Raw genomic sequence first — 18846 nt, 5'->3', positions numbered from 1 at the left:
AGAGAAATTCTGGCTTTGGGAAAAGGGGAAAAAATCTCTGGGACTGAATTCTTCCAAGCATGTGCGTTGTGCGTGTATAATGGAGCAGCAAAGTGAGCGAAAGAATGACAAGATAGGCTGCCTGAGGTCTGAAAAGTGAGAGCGCAGTGGGGGAAGAGAGTGAGAGTAGAATGGTTAAAATAAGGACATTTTGATGTTTAAAGGAACGGACAGCAAGCTAGAATGAGTAAGCACAGTATTAGGGCAAGAGCAAAGCGCAAGCAGGAGTTTGGACAGACACGGAGAGTGGACTAGACTGACAGAAGAGGTAGTGAGTGGAAGGCTTGGATCAGACCACAGTCATTTCCCACTTGGTCGACTGCCGCTTGGAGTAAGCAATTAAGGGGGGGGCCTCTGGGAGGCTTCCCTGTGGGTCACGGTTGCCACGGCGGCACACCATTGTTAATGAACCTTCAGAGGGACAGACAGAGCGAATCAGGGAAGAGAGAGAAACACAGCGAGAGAGTGAACTGGAGCACACATGCCGGTGTGAGCTCTGCTGAGAGGCATGGTACGGCTGTGCTCCGCTCGCATAGCACAAGGTCAGACACCACACTGGGAAACAGCCAGAGATCACCGGAGAGGACAAGAATGGAAAACATGCATGTCTTTTGGTTTATTTACCTTTGTGGATAATGTGTCGGAATCCCCTCACATCCGCAGACCCTGGACTTGATATCCACTCTTTTGGTGAAGATGACTTTTCTCTGGAAGTGCACTGGCTTCTCTGCTGTCACAGAACTACTCGCCGTCACTCGATGACTCGCCTCTTAATATTTACCTGGAACCTGTTCCACCTCCGAGGCACAACATGTGATTTGAGATGACGTGAACTTCACCGGCTCCAAATGGTGTTTACTCTAGCTGTGTGCGCGACGGCCACGTAGAAACTGTTGCTTGGCACTACCTACCTACGCCGTCACTCGTCTCTTTAATCCCCGCGGGATGTTTTTCTTGTTGTTATTTAGCATTATGATGGCCGGATCACCTCAGCCGGAGACACATTGCCAGATGGAAGCCCCTGTTTGATCAGCCACGAGAAGGAGCTTTGGCGTACAAGGATAAACCCGATAAGTTTCACCGCCGACATGGATTCATACGATTCATACCGTTCTTACTGGAATTCTAACAGCATGTGGGTGGAAGGGGAGGACCAGGACGTGTACGAGGTGGAATCCCGCGTCCCCCTCCCACGGCCCTTTCCCCTCCCCAGCACCTTGAATGAGAAGAACTCTGTGGTGGTGCAGACTCAAATCACACACGTCAACCACAGCACCAATGGTCACCTTCTTAAGGTCGTCTCTAAAATTTCACTCCCTACCCCTCCGTATACAGTAAGTTCACATTACGCAGGCGATGGTGCTATGGATTGAATGAAGCGTGGACAGTTGTAAAGTGCTCTCAGCCCCCACCCCATTACCATTGATTTGTTGTCTCGTATTGCATCCTAGCCTATAGCCTTGTAAACACTAAAACACATGCAGCTGCTGATGTGTCATTGATGTCTGAAAATGCTTTGATGTCTGACCTACACATTAGCTTCTTATTTCTTTTACACAGGAAATCAATTTAAGAAAATCTGGTATATACAACAGGTATATACTGTAGCATAATAATCTAAATAACGTGTTATACATACATTTAGGTTTTCATCTCCCCCTATACTTTAATTTGTAATTCTATTTGACTACGGTAATTTAGTAGGTAAAGGATTATGGGACTTTTGTATGCTATGGTTCCATTACCACTTCCTCATTGTCCTTCAGTTGCACTGTGATCTTTGCTCTGGGAGATTGAGAAATCGCCCCCCCCTTAGCGTGAATGAGCTCTTGAGAGGTTTATTACACTATCTATGGTGCTTTCTTGTCAGCCTCGCCAAGCACAGATCCATGTGACCTGTCCACACAGACCACCCTTGCATAAGGTGTGGAAGTGGGTTTTGTTTTGGTGAGTCACCAAAGACATGTGCCGAAAATAGCAGATCTGCAAGCTCACATTGCATTGGGATTTGCCTGGCGAGCATGTAGATTGGCAATTGTGATACAACAAACTATGGTCATCTGTATTGCCAAACAACAAATTAATGATGGAAAGGTTCATATTCATAAGTGCACTACCTCTTAGTGTGCATCCTTCAATGTTCCTTCTGTTCATTGTGCTCTAAATGGAATCAGTGCTGTAATGAACATAGGTTTACATATAGTCTGTATAAGTCTTGTAAGTGTGGAACCTTTTATTTTTATGTTTTACCAAACTTCTACACAATGAGTGAGTGAGTGTGCATCTGTCATCCTCCATTCTGTCAATTGTCAGACAACTGCGACGTTAAAGGTCATAATCACTTTCACATGGCAAAGACAAACAAGATTTATGTATGCACATGGTATTTGAGCTTAAGAGTTTGTACTTCAAGCAGTATAGTCAACAGTTCATCTCCTAACCTGTCTCTCGACAACCTTTTTGAACAATGATATTGCCACTGTACTTTTACCTTCATAAATATTATTTCAGGCGTCATAATGTAAGTCGTATGGTCCCAGACTCGACAATGTCTCTATCCTACCCTCTTTCTGTGCTTGTGCGTCTCTCACCGTCTCCCGTCTCTCGTTCTCAGCTTGAACATGCCCGGCTGACCCAGACGGAGCTGATGCGGGAGTCCTTCCGTCACAACCAGGAGATGGGCGAGCTCCTGCAGCGTCAGGAGGAGCTGCAGGAGAGGCTGGCCGAGGAGGCCAGGGCCCGCGAGCAGCTGGCTCTGGAGCTTCACAAGGCCGAGGGTGAGTGAGGATTTGTCTACATGATTTATTTTGTTTTATTGCAGACAATGTTCAAAAGCTGTGCGTGCATTCGTGCCTGCATGTGTGTGTGTGTGTGTGTGTGTGTGTGCGCGCGTGCGTGTGTGTATGTGTACAGGGTTGGGATGGATGGATGCTGTTGATCGGGATTTGAGGGTTGGAGTGATCAGAGTACCTTTTTTAAGGAGGCTGTCTGATATTATTTATTTTCCTACTGGCAAATGCAGTAATGGTGAAGCCTTTTGCAGTTTAAGATGATTTTTGTTTTTGATTTGTTTTCTGAAGAATGTGTGGCCATGATTAGTGTAAAACAGAGGCATGGCATCATAAGGAGTCCATGGAAGTGGAGTGTGTAAAACTCTCTGTGTGTGTGTGTGTGTGTGTGTGTGTGTGTGTGTGTGTGTGTGTGTGTGTGTGTGTGTGTGTGTGTGTGTGTGTGTGTGTGTGTGTGTGTGTGTGTGTGTGTGTGTGTGTGTGTGTGTGTGTGTGTGTGGAGGTCGGTGTTGCATTGCAGTGAGTGAGGGGGATCAGCTGTGTTTTTGCATGAGTGACAGAGAGAGAGAGAGAGAATGAAGTACAGGCCATCTGTGATGCAAAGTCTACAAACTGACGTGTGGGTATTTTTCTGTCTAATGTCAGTTGACCTCAAGAACACTACCGTAGCATCCCTGTTCTGGGCATATCATACTGTAATAGACCAACATTCAGCAAAAATGTGCAGATAGCAATTGTGAGCTTGTAGATCAGCTATTTTTGCTGAAGAGTGTATAAGTTTCTTGATGAATTGAATACACAGGACCTTAATGACCCCCAAATGACTTTTTTCCATTGATTACTCACCGCATGGAGACTTGAGTTCAATATTTGTTTTTGTTTTTGTCGCATTCCTAAGAAAAAAATGTCTAAATTTACCCCCATTTATAACCCTGAATCCCGATTCATCAAGCACTTTACGGCCAAAAATTACACCCATATTTTGATCTTACTGGCATTTAGGACAATTCCCAAGTAGGGGCCAGATTCAGCAATGTATTTTGTTTTTGTCTGGAATTTTTAAGGTAAGACAGAAATATAAGCCAGATTTAGTCACTTTATTTACACTATATTTACGACCAAATTGATGAATCGGGCCCAATGTGCCTTGCAAGTACATTCTATCTTAGGAGAATTGTGCAGTTGAAACCCTATCTAAAACTGTACAGTATAAGAAGGTTTATACTGTGAAACAAAGCCATTGTGAAGGACCAAAGCCCAATTTTAGAGCCCTTCTTGTCCTTGTTGGGTTCAGTTAGTTTAATGTCCCAACCATATCAAAGGAAGCTGGTTCCAAGAACAGCTGACTGGTACATCCTCATACACATGAAACCCAGCCCAATACGTTTAGTTTGTTTCTTTGCACTATTTGACCTGCATGAGATACTGGTTAGGCCTGTCACAATTATTACATAATAATCAAAATTATTTTGTCATAATCGTCATAATCGTGTCCATTTAAAAAAAAGTTCATATCTTCAAACATTTGAAAAAAATAGTGGAAATACAAGCTCACAACGCGTCGCTTGTAGATCGGCTATTTCCTCTATCAATGTTCTTTTTATAAAGTTGTCAAATATGTCAGTAATTTCTTTGTATATTAGGTTATGTGTCATATCTGCCATGTGCAACTTCAAAGCCTAAAAGCCAAACAGAAATGTAATTGTCAACGAGAAAAACACAATTAAATCGTTAATCGCAATTATTTGAGTGACAATTAAACGCCATGTAAAATGGCATAATCGTGACAGCCCTAATACTGGTGTTGTTACATTCAATTTTGGACACTTAGAATAGTGGTGGTGAGTTTTCTGTACAGTACGTTGTAAATGCATGCAGGGTTGTTTGTCTGCAGCACTAGTAGCATCCTGGTGTGATGTAATGTAAGCTTTGTGTCTGTATCCTGATTGGGGTGGTGGTGCATAACAAATATTAGCTGTGGTAAAGAAGGTTAATCCACTGTCAACTACTGTTTGTGTTCAGTCATCCACCAAGGTGTGAGATACAGTAGCACAACGAGCTGTTTTAAATAACCACCACTGGTACCATCAACTGTTGAATTATCTAAGTGTGGACATTTCATATCATGCAAAGCATGATAAAATGTATAAAGCTGCCACTGTACAAATGTGAAGGTTGCATTATAGCTTGACAGAGAATATGCTCAGCTGTAGGCAGTAGTGCTTTGCGGGCCGGACGGGACCGGACGCCGTGTGGCCGGAAATATTTCCCCACATGCACGCGCACGGACGGCACCGAACGGTGCACGACCGTGTAAACGCGTGCATACCCCCCGCGAGAGCCGCCGCCGCGACAACCCCCCACCCCGCGAATCCGCGATAACTACAAGCAATACTTTAATCAGTGGCTACTTGCATAACAGGTTTCTAGTGGTGAATGTGTGTGCGTCCTCAAGCCTCTATTCATATGGATATATAGCCTAACACCTAGGTTTCCAGCTGTGACTGCATGTGCATGTGTCGATGTGTGTGTGTCCTCATACATGGCTCCATATTACTGTGGTATTTAGTGTTTGAGATTTGTTCAAGCCAAACTTTGTTTCTCTATCCTACTGCTGCAGCGCTGTATTTTCTAAATGAATTAAAAGAAAGTAGAACATAAAATCTTAAGTAACAATGCAAATGTAATTAAGACTAGAAAACTATTGTTTTCCCACCATTAGATCTGCTGACATCCTTTCTATCTAAATAGCCTCTAGAGGCGCGTGCACGCGCGTGCACGTGACGTCAATAAATGACCGTCCGCCCGGAAAAAAAAATCCCAAAGCACCACTGGCTGTAGGTACAATAATAGTCTCTTCTTTCAGTTTAGCTTTCTGCCTTGTATACTGACTGCTGTTATAGTTATCATGTCTTTTCAGTGCAGGTTGCTGCCTGTCATTTAATGTAAACTTCCCGCTGTATTCGCATGCCATGTAGATCCGACTGCATATTTTCCTCATTCATTTTCAGTGGGTGTTTGAAAGCTCTGAACCGCAAATAGCTTTTTTCGTTGTTGTTGTTGGCGTTGGCGTTGTCATCTTTGTTAAGATTGCCACTGTGGGCAAGCACAAATAAATTCCCTTCTTTTTGTCTGGGTGATCCACACTTGTAATAGCTGCGGGTGTGGCCTGAGAAAACAGGTTTTGAGTGAACCCAAGAGACAGAGGAACAACCTCTTGAATGACTGACAGAAACTATTAGGTGTCAGTGAGGATGATAGCGGCTCTGTTGGGTAAGGAGGACAGGCAGTAGAGTTTGTATTATATTAGTGCTAGATGTACCCTGTGATGTCACTGTGACATCTGGGGATTTGTAATGTGAGAAAACATTACCAGTGTGTTTTTGAAATTGAATATAGTGTATATTAACAATTTTGCTGCCATTTTAAACATAGCTGTAGTAAGCAGCTGCCAAATTGTCCTTACCTTTTAACGTGGGCACGTGCACGCATAGTGCATGATCTGTGCGCGACTCATGTAGTAGACCGGTAGACAAGATGACAGCTTTCGAATAAAAGAAAATCCATTGGAATAGCAAATCCGTTGCCAGGCTGTTACCCCTGCTGTAGCCGCCTGTGTTACATAAGAAAACATTGGAAACGGCCAGTTGTGCGCTATGGTAACACGTGGACACGTTCGCGCACATAGCAGACGATATGTGCGCGGATCATATGCCAGGCGGGCACAAGAATCGAAAAGCTATCAAATAAAAGAAACCGCGTGAAAAGAAACGTTGAAATGAACGTGCTACTTCCTCTGTTTACAATGTAAACAGATGGGACGGAAGCTACGATTGGGGCTTGGACAGGATACGGAAACCTAGATCCGGTCAGAACCGGAAATACAGCAGGATACAGTTAGGACTCCGAAACGGCCATATACAGCGATCATACTTTTAATTGTTTCATAATGATTAAAGCTAATTACATTTCTGGGAACGACGGGCATCGCAGCGTGGTACAGCGGGAAATCAACGGTTTCGACGGGGATCGCAGAGTATGAGTTAAATGTCTTCATCTGATCTGATCGTCTTCACAAATAGAGGAACATTATTATGTGCTAGTAAAATAGGGGCCAAGCCATAAGAGTGAATATCTGTGTGTCCTGGGTTAAACAGAAACCACTGAACTGATATTTTTATATATTATTACATTTTTAAACTTACATTTATACTGGAATCAATGGAGGTCAGATTGGGCTGAAACTATTCCCAATATGGTAGTGATGTCATAGACTGCCTTGTCACACGAAGTCAGAGATCTATTTGTAATTCACACTGTTATTAGACCCTGTCTTGTTTATACACGATTCCAGGTGTTTGCTTTGGTAAACTACATGTGTTTTGTAACCTGGAGGCAGCAGTGAGTGGTGCTCTGCATATTCTTTTCCCCTTGATGGACAATGCTCTGTTTGCATGTTATCGTTTCTATGAGAGGGAGACCACTTCTCCCTTGTGGTGTTATCTCATCTGATTGAGGCGTGCATTTTCCAGGTCCTTACGCTGCTATCCTCGCCAGGACAGAATTAAAGACTCCCTCCTTTTTATGAAACATTTCCTAACTTTGATAATGAATACTGTAGGGTGGAGCGATTTCTTTACATTACTATTTGATCTGGTGTATGAGGAAAAAGGTACAATATATAGTTTACAATTGAGAAGCCACTTTAGATGCAATGCTAATATTTCGTATACCCATAGACACATTAACGGATCACAGACTATTCCTACCTGTAAATGTGGTAGGAAACAGTGTGTGTCCGAAATGGCCGCTGTTCTTGTTCAAGTGAATGAAGGAGTTCCAGAATGGGAAGGCTAAGTATATGCATCCCTACAGAGAAACAGGTTGCCATATGAAGTCTGCCTGAGAGCTGATGGAGTTGTTATATGTTAAAATGATATACTGTCAGTTCGATCAACAATCTGCTATTTTCAGATCGCCTAGGTATAAAATAAAGCTAAAGTGGTTAAATGTTTTATGATACTATAATTTATATCTGCAAAGTGCAAAGTAACTGGTAACTAAAGTTTTCAAATTATTATAGCGGAGTAAAAGTACAATATTTGGATCCGAGATGTAGTAGAGTAGAAGTAGAAGTATCGGAAATTGAAAACACTCAAGTAAAGTACAAATACCTAAAAATGTTACTTAAGTATTAGTACTTAAGTAAATCTACACCACTCTATACTGTATCCTTGCGGTACAACCTTTCGACACAGACCTTCGGTGGATTAGTTGCTTTGGGGATCTCCTGTCCCTGATTGCATTCAGTATCACTCTCAGTATTGCGAGATGATGTCTTCAAAAAGCCACAGAATTACCTGTGTTACAGTACATGTGTTCCTGGAGGTGTGTTAGGGAGTTTTTATCCATTAGAGATTTCCTATATGTTAATAATATTTATAAGTACAGTTTCACTTACAGTTTGGAACATACAGTAAGTTCAGAATGCTAATGCATGAATAATCCTGCTGTCTTTGCCAGAAAAGCATAGAGCATACAAACCTTTTGATTGGAACTGTGCTACGGTTGTCATCTACTCGGCTACACATCTCCATTCAGAAACATTGCCATACAGAAGATTTTAACCCTAACCTTAACCTCAGTGGGGGTATTTCTGAATGTGGATGTTTCTAAGTGGGGGTGTTTCTGAATGGAGGTCTGCCCCCCATCTACTCCTACACAACAGATCAGACTGTGGAAAACCTCTGCAGTGGAAACCACAGACAGTGGCTTCCACATAGCCTTGTTAGATGGCTTAACCCAGCTGTTAATGTGTCCGTCATGTTCAGTTGTTATTGGGCTCTGATGATTTATGTGTTTGATGATTGTAATGAAGACAATCATTTCTTTAATTGTCATCAATGGCTCGCAATCACTGTCACCTTTGTTTTATAGGGAGGGGAAAGGCACAGGAGTAATATTGATTTCCTTTAATGACCTTGCAGAGTCCAGATAACCACTTAAGCCCTATATACTTTATTGTACAACAAATAGTGAAAATGGCCGATCTACAGTACAAGCTCACAATGTGTCATGTGAGCTTGACGATCAGATTATTTTGCTATTTTTGGATCTTAATTGAAATTTTTCAAAAATGTTCCCAAAATAGGGACCCCATGGCTATTGGCTAATGTAGACTTAGTACCCATGTATGTTGCATATTGTTAAAGTATGATTGACATTTAACCTACCAAAACATGTTGGGACAGGTTGACACAATTCTCTAAATTGCTTAAAGCCTTTCTTGAGGTGGGCGTAATGCACCCATTGATTATGTAATTTGAAAAATGATGTGGTGAATGTGCTTGTTCCTTGTTGCCCAATTTGTATAGCATGTAAGTTGAACCTCGTTTCAAAACCACAACTTGAGTTTGCTAAATTGCATACAGTAAACTTATGTAGACATTTCGCATTTTCTCCACTCCAGCATTGTCAATATCATTCACAAGGCATTGGCCCAGTTATTTTTATTATCAGGTATTTATAAAGTAGGACTATATTGTGCTTTTGCTGAATATTAACCTTGAATAATAATTAAGACTTTTTAAAGTACATCTCATGTTCTACAGCTGTTCATCTGACAGAGTAAATAAATGAATGGCTTTTCAATAGAGCTCATGATAGGATCACCTCCTTAGGTAAACTTTTCAGTCTGCCATGGTTCCTGATCTGACTGACTGACACGGAACTATCTGCTTATAACAGAGATTGATTTCAAGTTCAACTTTCTTGGAAACTGCACTCCCTTTTCTTAAGCCCTATTTAAAAGAATATATGACTTATAAGCTCACAGCGGCTTGTAGAGCTGCCGTTTTCCATATCTTTGAACATTCTTAATGTATTTTGAAGAATACCACCGATAATGACATGTCCAAATTAGGGATGCCAGGTTGAACGTGGTTACTATAGCATTACTTAAAACCACTGATCCCACACTAGCAACCACAAGTGGGTGCAGTCAAGTTGAATGGAAAGCGAGACAACAGGAATGTGGGGAGTTTGATTTAGGTAATTATTTACTAATCTGTTGTTATGAGAAAGCATTCAAAATTCAAGTGTCTGTCAATGATTGAGTTGTCAACACCTCTGTCCCCTAGACCCACATATACAGTATACTGTAGTGTAGGATGAATCCTAACATGTTACTCCCAACTTTCTAAACCAAGGGTCTTCAACAGGGGGTCCGGGACCCCTAGGGGGGTCCTCAGAGTTACTACAGGGGATCCTCCAAATCTTTGTGTGACCTATTCTCCTTTTTTATATTAACCACTTGAACTTGTCCATATTCTGACTTTAGCCAAAAATAGCAAATCTACAAGCTCACACAAGGCGTTGTGAGCTTGTAGATCGGCTATTTTCGGCAAAGAGGTTTGGTGTAGAGGGGAAAAAGAGCAGACTAAGTACGGAGTGAAAGGTCAAGTTTATTAAGTATTGACGGTTCAAGTCAAATATCAGAAAACACAAATTGACATGAATCCAAAATACACTGATTGTGCTGTCAAACAATGAAACTATGGAATTTATGAAAAGGTTGTGGGGATCCCTGCTTCATCTCTCTCTCTCAACTAAGGGGTCCTCGGCCTGAAAACGTTGAAGACCCCTGTTCTAAACTATTGGCATCTAGTAGTTGGCATCTAAAGAATAGGAAAACACTATTATTACCTTAGATTTAACCAGACCATTTCTAAGTACGATCAATTGGTGAGCTGGATTTGTTCAGTAAAATTAAGTATAGTAATTTTAGGCGTATTCATGGGCCTTTCTGTTGTCTCTTGTATGTGAATAGTGTGCTAGTACATGCTTGCTGACCTGTGACAGAATGTATAATAATGGAACTGTTTATTGTGTAGGCAGCCCAGCTTTGTACACACTGTCAAGCAAAATGGGTCAGATGTGCCCCCCTTGTTTGTGTGTTTGTTTATTGTTTGTCTGTACATCTGTATGCGTGTGTGTGTGTGTGTGTGTGTGTGTGTGTGTGTGTGTGTGTGTGTGTGTGTGTGTGTGTGTGTGTGTGTGTGTGTGTGTGTGTGTGTGTGTGTGTGTGTGTGTGTGTGTGTGTGTGTGTGTGGTGTGTGTGTGTGTGTGTGTGCAAGCTTGTGTGTTGGTGTCAGAGGTCGTGCCAGGTTTTTTTTTAACTGCCAGTCAGAGAATATCTGGAACGATTACAGTTTGTGAGACATTATGATGAAGAAAATGTCTGAAAAGGCATGAGCAAGGAGGTGCATAAATGTGTAACATACTGTATGTTACAGCATAGAATTATAATTTGAACTGGAAATTTTAAAACCAGTAAGACTCCCTAATCGGGAGATAAGCGACCGTCAGTTCGCAGCGTGATTTTAGGGCAAAATGTGTAGGAGCAGTGTCCAAAAAATTTGTTTGAAAAAATATATGGGACAGATCCATGTTGATGACATGAGTGTAGACATACTGTGTACCGATTTGCGTGATTTTAGGGCAAAATCTGTAGGAGCGGTGTCCAAAAATGTGTTTGAAAAAATGGGCCTGATGGTGGCGCTATATAGGACAGATCCATGTTGATGGCATGAGTGTAGACATACTGTGTACCGATTTGCGTGATTTTAGGGCAAAATCTGTAGGAGCAGTGTCCAAAAATGTGTTTGAAAAAATGGGCCTGATGGTGGCGCTATATAGGACAGATCCATGTTGATGACATGAGTGTAGACATACTGTGTACCGATTTGCGTGATTTTAGGGCAAAATCTGTAGGAGCAGTGTCCAAAAATGTGTTTGAAAAAATGGGCCTGATGGTGGCGCTATATAGGACAGATTCATGTTGACGGCTCTCTTGGCGCCGGCGAGGCAGGTGCGTGGGTACCGGCCCCGGCTCTCCTGGTCGCTCCTAGCCCGAGTTACGGCATTTTATGTGCACTGCAGTGGCGGGGTCCTCCACTAGGGGTGCGACCACTTTTGCATCCATTCTGGAGCACCAGGAGTCGGTAGTCCCTGGGAATTCCCCGTGAACAGCCCCGTTGGGGTTTGTCATTGGTCATTTTAGCACTTTTTGGCGGCGGCGCCAGGGGGTCCCTGGGGGTCCCTGGAGCTCCGGGGGTCCCGGGAGGGGTGGAGGTTGTGGATTGGCAGGCAAGGAGTGTGTGTGCAAAGTTTGGCATGGATTGGGGCAACGGTGGCGGAGATATGAGTTGGGGAAAAGTGTGACGTGACGGGCAGACTGACAGACTGCCTGTCGATGTTTTGGTAGTAACTGCGACCTGACGGTCGCAATAAAGGACTAATATAAAAATAAATCTATAGCAAATTCACAGTGCACACATGAATGAATTACATTGTGCTGCATACCTACCAACAAACAATCCATAATGTACTTTCCTTTCATTTGTGATTGTGCTTCATTTGATGGAAGTGAGTAGCCGCTGATTTGAAATTTCAATGTCTCTTATGTATTTGTGCATCTTGCGATGTGCATGAGTCGCATAAACTTCTCTTCTCCTCCTTCAGGCTGAGTGTGGTATTGGAGTGAGAATCTCCACTCTGCTGTCTGACCCTGTTGTGTTGTCTCTCCAACCAGACTGTTGGTCTCACCCAATTTTCAAATGCTTCTGCTTAAAGGAGAAGGCTTTCTTACCTTTATAATTACTTATTTTCTCCCCCAAACATTGGTCCAGGTGTTAGTTTGCTGAACTTTGAACTCCTGTTGAAATTGCGTCTCTCGCCGAGTCTTGCGCTACTTCCGTTGTTGAATGCAAGTGAACGGGCACCCGGAAGTACCGCAGATTAACAATTTATCCAATCGCTCCTGTTTGAAGCCCTGGTCGGCTAGGGCAAGTCAGGCCAAACATGGATTATATTGAAAAACTAACACTTGGACCAATGTTTGTGGGAGGAAATAAGTACTTTTAATGTTAATGTTAAGAAAGCCTTCTGGGCCGAAACTCCTTTAAGCAGTCTGTGCATTGGAAGCTTTAAAGCGACACAGCAGATGCCCCACTTACATTTTGTCTTTGCAGTCGTGAAAATGTGTCCTAATATAAAGATAAATCAGGTTAGTCAAAGCCTATATAGCTAGCTGCTTAGTAGAAATGAAATAAACATAAACATATTTTAAGATATATTTTCGTGAAGGGAAATGGTGAACAGATGGCGGCTTCCGTTATCATTATTCAGGAGGCGTAGTTACAGACTATGTAGCATTCAGAGAGTGTGGAATAGTCTTGAGAGACTATCTGGTGTGTGTGTGTGTCTTGTCCTTGTACTGTGTAGTAACCTTGGATTGTTCCTGCTGTCAATTGTTATCCATTTGTGTAGTCTTGTAATCCTAAGTTTGTTTGAGTGTCTACGTAGGAATGCATTCTTCACAGCATGTTGAATAAACCCATGTTTGGTGGAGATGCAAAATGTGAACACATACATTTATGTCAGAAGTAAGCATACAGTAACATGAAGAAACACACACACGCACGCACGCACAGACACACACACGAGTGAAAATACAACACAGTTCTGTATTTCCAAGTGATATTTGTTTTATGTGATTATGCATGTAGCTATATATATATATATATAGATATATAGATATATAGATATATAGATATATATATATAGATATATAGATAGATATATAGATATATCTGTTGCACATAGAACACACTGTGAAGATGTTTACAAAAGTTAAGTACAGTACAGTAGCAACTACTGGAAAAATATGCTGTTGGCATAATAGAATATGCCAAACATTTTGCACATGTACATCTGAGGATGCTCTTTCTTTTCCTGTTGCTCTTTTGCCTTTTGCACTCCTTTATTTTTTCATCTTTATTATTTACACCTTTTTAGATTATTATTACTACTATTATTATTTATTTTTTTAGATGTGGTTTGCTGTTATTATATTGTTTTTTGATATACGACTGCATTGTCTGAAGGATGCCAAACAAAAACAAATTTTACTCTTATGTACCTGTACAAAAGACGTAACAATAAAGTACAACCTTGAACCTTGAACCTTGATATAGCTTCACCTCCTTTTAACGGTGCTTCCACCTCTCTCTCTCTCTCTCCATCCTCAGGTGTGATTGATGGTTACACAGGTGAGCGGGCTGCGCTGGAGGAACAGCGGCGCCTGAAGGAAGAGCTACATCTCAGCCTTGAGCAAGAGTTGCAGGTAAGATACCTGAGCTCCACAGATGCACAAAGAACCAGTTACCTGGTTCAGAAGGTTTAAGGACGTTTTGGATATGACATTTGTAATCTCACAAGCTAGTTAATGGGATTTTCCTTTGAATTTGGCATCCCTATTTTGGTTATATTCATAATATACATACATAGCAACCTAATTTATCGGCTTAGAAAGTGCTTAGTTATTAATGAAGTAATTAGAAATGAATGACATTTAATGAAGTTAAGGTGTAATATTTTGTATGTTGGATTACTCATCTCAAGCAATTTCTTTACGTAAATGAAATAAGAACTAAGGGTTTTACATTGTAGATTGGGGTCCCAAAGATTTAAAATGGTTCCATTTGTGCATTCTGAGTAATCCATATTGAGTGCATTTACATCAGACCAACACCAAAGCATTTCAAACTGTTGCCTAACCCAGGTGACAAGCAGCCGGCTGCATGAGCTGGAGCAGGAGAGACTTCAGATGCAGGAGGAGAGGGAGCTGTTGTCACGGCAACAAGACGCCATGAGGGAGCATGCTGGGCCTCGCGAGCTTCGTATGTATCCTAGAATTCCTTTAGAAAAGGTTACCACAACATGCAATCCAGAGGTTTTATGTTTTAGTGGTAAAGTGTCCTCATCCTTCCTAAACATAAATTCCCCACACTCCCCAACACACTAAAATTGACACAAAGTTGATTTATCCATTTGCAATTCTGAGAGTATGCAAATGTAACCAAAGGGACCCGTAAGGGTCAATTTGCTTACAATATGATTTTACTGTGTGAGTTCTTGGGACATTACTCCACCAACATGGAGTGAATACCTCACAGGTGTTTCTGTCCCATGTATTTGTCCCTGAGGAAAACAAGCAGCTAGTTTATGAGAAAAGGAAGAATAAAATGGAGAGGAAGATCACATTGCAGAGACCCGTTAATGCTCTGCAGTCATTTAACAGATACTGCTGTTTGCCAGTGGTGAATAATTGATGGTCATTGATTGAGAGGCTGACAGTTACTAAGAGACAACAGCGTGCAGGAAGATTACTGCACGTTGTTGTCTCTTAACTGTCTAATAATTGTTCATGGACTTACAGAGGACCACTAGCATCCTGATGAGTTAAGAACATGGGATTCATACTGTAGTTTGGAAACATTTTGCACAAAATGTAATGTACCAAAGGCAACATGTCAGTTGCACTACGGTACATGTCATATTTGCATAATTTTTCTTTTGTTTGTTTTGTTGTTAACATTGTACAAGAGGTCTGAAATGTGGCACTGTGTTACAAAAATCTCTTGTACGTTTCCTTTATAAGAAGCTCTTTTGTAACCATTGCAACAATGAAGTGGAAACTCTTTGGTTCAATATTCAAGAAATATCACATATCACTGCTATTTTACTGCCATGATCCATAAATTGACTGCCGTCCGATATCTTCTGTGGAACCATAACATGACATCCCTTGTATTATGAAAAGGTATTCTGTAGAAACGTTACAAACCTCTTATGAAACGGTAGGTAAGTACATTATACTGTAACTAGGGTGAGGTGGGTACACCTCCTTAGAGGGGTTGTTTCAGGAACTCTCACCATTTTCTTTCACAGCGTTTGGCTTCTCCATCCTTTGGCAAGACACAACTTTAAACCTAATACCACGGACAGAGGCAACCCTCTCATCCCATCCCATCTGTTCCTTTCTATCTGTCTGTCTATCTTCTTAAGCCTGATTTATATAACTTTGTTGTACGATGTTGTCCTGCACGGAAAATAGCCGATCTTCAAGCTTGTAGAACATCTGTGAGCTTGTAGATCTGCTATTTTTGGCACAGGAACACCATCGTATGATGGAGTATTTAGGAATTATTTAGGAGTCTGCCTGTTCACGACCTAAACAAAGAGCATGCTAAATTCCTGTGCTTTCTTATCCTCCTATAGGCCTAGTTGAAGCTGCAGTGGTTGCAGCACCTGAAGCAGGTGTGTCCACATTGAGCATGGCTCAGTCGTCTATATGTATTGATTGTCTACTCCAGTGGCAGTCTAACCCTCCCTTTCAGTCCAGCAACTCACAAAATAAGGCTTGGAGCTTGCTTGCTATGGGCTCACAAAAACTCACCCAAAACCTGAACTCGCTTCTGCTTTTCGTTTCAACTCACTTTTATCTATGTTCTGGCTCTTCACGGTAATTGTCAATGTCTTTGGATCAATGTTAGCAGCACCCTTTTTTCTTTTCTTTTTATAGCATGGATATATAACATAAACATATGCGTTACATAAGATAATCATTATATCCTAATTGTCAATCATCATCAAATCAAATCAAAAAGTGAGAAATATTTGTTTGATTGCTAGATAAGCTATGTACGTGAATATTGCTTCAACCACTTGAACAATTGCGTCCCTATTCTGGGATGCATATTTGTCAAAAATAGCAGATCTACAAGCTCACAGCATGTGAGTTTGTAGATCATCCATTTTTGGCAAAGAGATTTGGTGTAGAGGGAAATACTAACTGACCCAATGTAGATCCCTGGGGCTGGGGGACACGGGTCAACTCATTACATAGTGTTTAAGTGGTTAATACCATTCCTCATACTGAGATGATTGGCCAATCAGGAATTCCCTCTCCCTTGCCTGTACTTGCATACAGGGCATGGTTCTGCAAAGTCTGGACTGTCTTCACCCTTGTTATGCCATTGCACTCTCTTGTCTTTTTTAAATTTGCACTAATCTAATGGGGTTTCATCACGGGTTAGAAGGTGTTGGTTGGTTGGTTCATCGGTGGCAGCAGATTGGCAACGGGGGCATCGGTTTGGGGGATGTTACCGTATGTCGGAAAGATGACCGAGATGCTGGGAGAGTCTGAGGTTCACATTTGAGTCAAATCAATATCCTGTGTAATTAATTAACAATTTATTGTAGAGAATGTGTTACTATTACATTTCAAAGACTTTAGAAGAGAATGAGTGTTAACTCATTTACTACCGGAATATTTAACCAAACTACTCGTCATATCCCGGTTATCCCGTTTTTCTTAACTTTTAATGTCCATCGAGCACGATGGTGCACGGATCATGCACGTCGGCGTGCATGTCGCCATACAGATAACAAAAGAAAAACATGTCACTGCGACCAAACATTTGTATGCTACAAGCTCACAACCTAGTATTTCTGCAGGACACATGGCAGGATCAGGAAACAGAGAAATTGGCGTTTTCCTGGAAATTTTAACATGAGAGCCAATGCAGATCCGTTTTTCATATCCGTTTTTTAACTGTTTCCGTCAAAACAAGAATCACTACTTTTTGTGCAGATAAACGGCAGCATAATGTTGGATTAAATGCAATAAAAAAGAAATCTATCATATCTACATTGGTAGTAAATGAGTTAAGTCATAACAGTGCTGCTGTAGTAATACACACAGGAGTTGATTAAATCAATGCATGCATGGCATGTAAAAGTTACAAGGCTCATGGACCTCAAACTCTTCAGTGACTCCATCTCATCATCTTACCTAACAATGAAATCAACACAAACCTTACTCATCATAATAGAACCGTCCACCAGTAAGTGATACCCGTGTCCTGTGCAATGTATCCTTCAACTCACGTCTGTAGACCTCCTGGAAGAGACAGAGAAGCTGATGAAAGAGAAGGTGGATGTCCAGCGGCAGGCGGAGAAGGAGAACTCTGACCTCCTGAAGCATGTGAAGCTCCTGGAGGCAGAGCTGGAGGAGCAGGTGAACAGGGTGATAGAGCTGGAGCAGGCCCAGAAGACGGAGGCCGGAGACCTCCAACAGCAGATCCAGGCTCTGGAGAAACAGTTGGACAAGAACAGGAGGTTCCTGGATGTAAGTGACACACTGGAACCACTAATGTTGTGTTGGTCTTAGTTTAGTTTTTTGTTTCCTTCCACTTAACAATCTTAAAATGTTGGTCTAAGACCAGCTATAGTATATAACGTGAAATTATCTCCTTGCGGCTCATTTGCCTTTTACACTGTTTTCTTGTTAACTAAAAGCAGTAATCTTCAACTCCTTGTGCCACATTAATAATAGACAGGCAGAGTTTGTATTTTGGCCTTGTTATTTGCCAATAATAGAAAGTTGACTTGGCTAGTTGGGTGCACTAGTGAATAGCATCAAATATTTTGTGCAATACAAATACAAATTATTATTACTAGCCCTTACCCGTTCAAAGATATGAGCTCCAAAATGATGTGCAGTGTGTGGGTTATGGGGTGCACACAGTATATGAGGGATGGAAAGTAACTTTAACTGGTGCTTGCATGATCAATGTAAGAAACCCGTTTCGTTTAATGGCTACAGAGATACTGTCCCCCCCCCCCCCCCAGCCCGCCCACCCGCCTGCACACACACCCGCCTGCCTGCGCACACACACACACACACACACACACACACACACACACACACACACACACACACACACACAGAGAGAGCTGGTTAAACATTTTGCCTCATGCTAGATGCAGAATACATGTGCCTCATGCTAGATGCAGAATAGATAGTAGATACACCATAAAAATGCTAATATACAGCATATGATTTGTGAAAGTGACAAACGGGCTTCACAGTTATGTCAGGTGTGTTCATATGCTAATGGTGATGCGATTTCAGATCAATTGCTCCAGCCACCGAGGAGAAACGCTGTTTCAGACAGACAGACAGACAGACAGACAGACAGACAGACAGACAGACAGACAGACAGACAGACAGACAGACAGACAGACAGACAGACAGACAGACAGACAGACAGACAGACAGACAGACAGACAGACAGACAGACAGACAGACAGACAGACAGACACTCACTCA

At 41.8% G+C, this 18846-nt stretch overlaps 1 protein-coding gene across 4 annotated transcripts in view; it reads left to right on the top strand.

Annotated features, from left to right (window-relative positions):
- The window catches only part of akap9 (A kinase (PRKA) anchor protein 9), a 102043-nt gene that overhangs the window by 52247 nt on the left and 30950 nt on the right, over positions 1 to 18846 (top strand). For all 4 annotated transcript variants that reach the window (XM_080734459.1, XM_080734458.1, XM_080734457.1 and 1 more), the window contains 5 exons: positions 2654 to 2816; positions 13919 to 14013; positions 14452 to 14569; positions 15951 to 15989; positions 17630 to 17862. In XM_080734459.1, the coding sequence (XP_080590585.1) occupies positions 2654 to 2816; positions 13919 to 14013; positions 14452 to 14569; positions 15951 to 15989; positions 17630 to 17862 (648 nt within the window). The remainder of the gene's footprint in view (positions 1 to 2653; positions 2817 to 13918; positions 14014 to 14451; positions 14570 to 15950; positions 15990 to 17629; positions 17863 to 18846) is intronic.

This window comes from Nannobrachium achirus (assembly GCF_963921795.1).
Source record: "Nannobrachium achirus genome assembly, chromosome: 10".
NCBI classification, from domain to species: domain Eukaryota; kingdom Metazoa; phylum Chordata; class Actinopteri; order Myctophiformes; family Myctophidae; genus Nannobrachium; species Nannobrachium achirus.
Note: the sequence above shows the minus strand (reverse complement) of the source record. Positions and strands in the feature narration are given on the sequence as shown.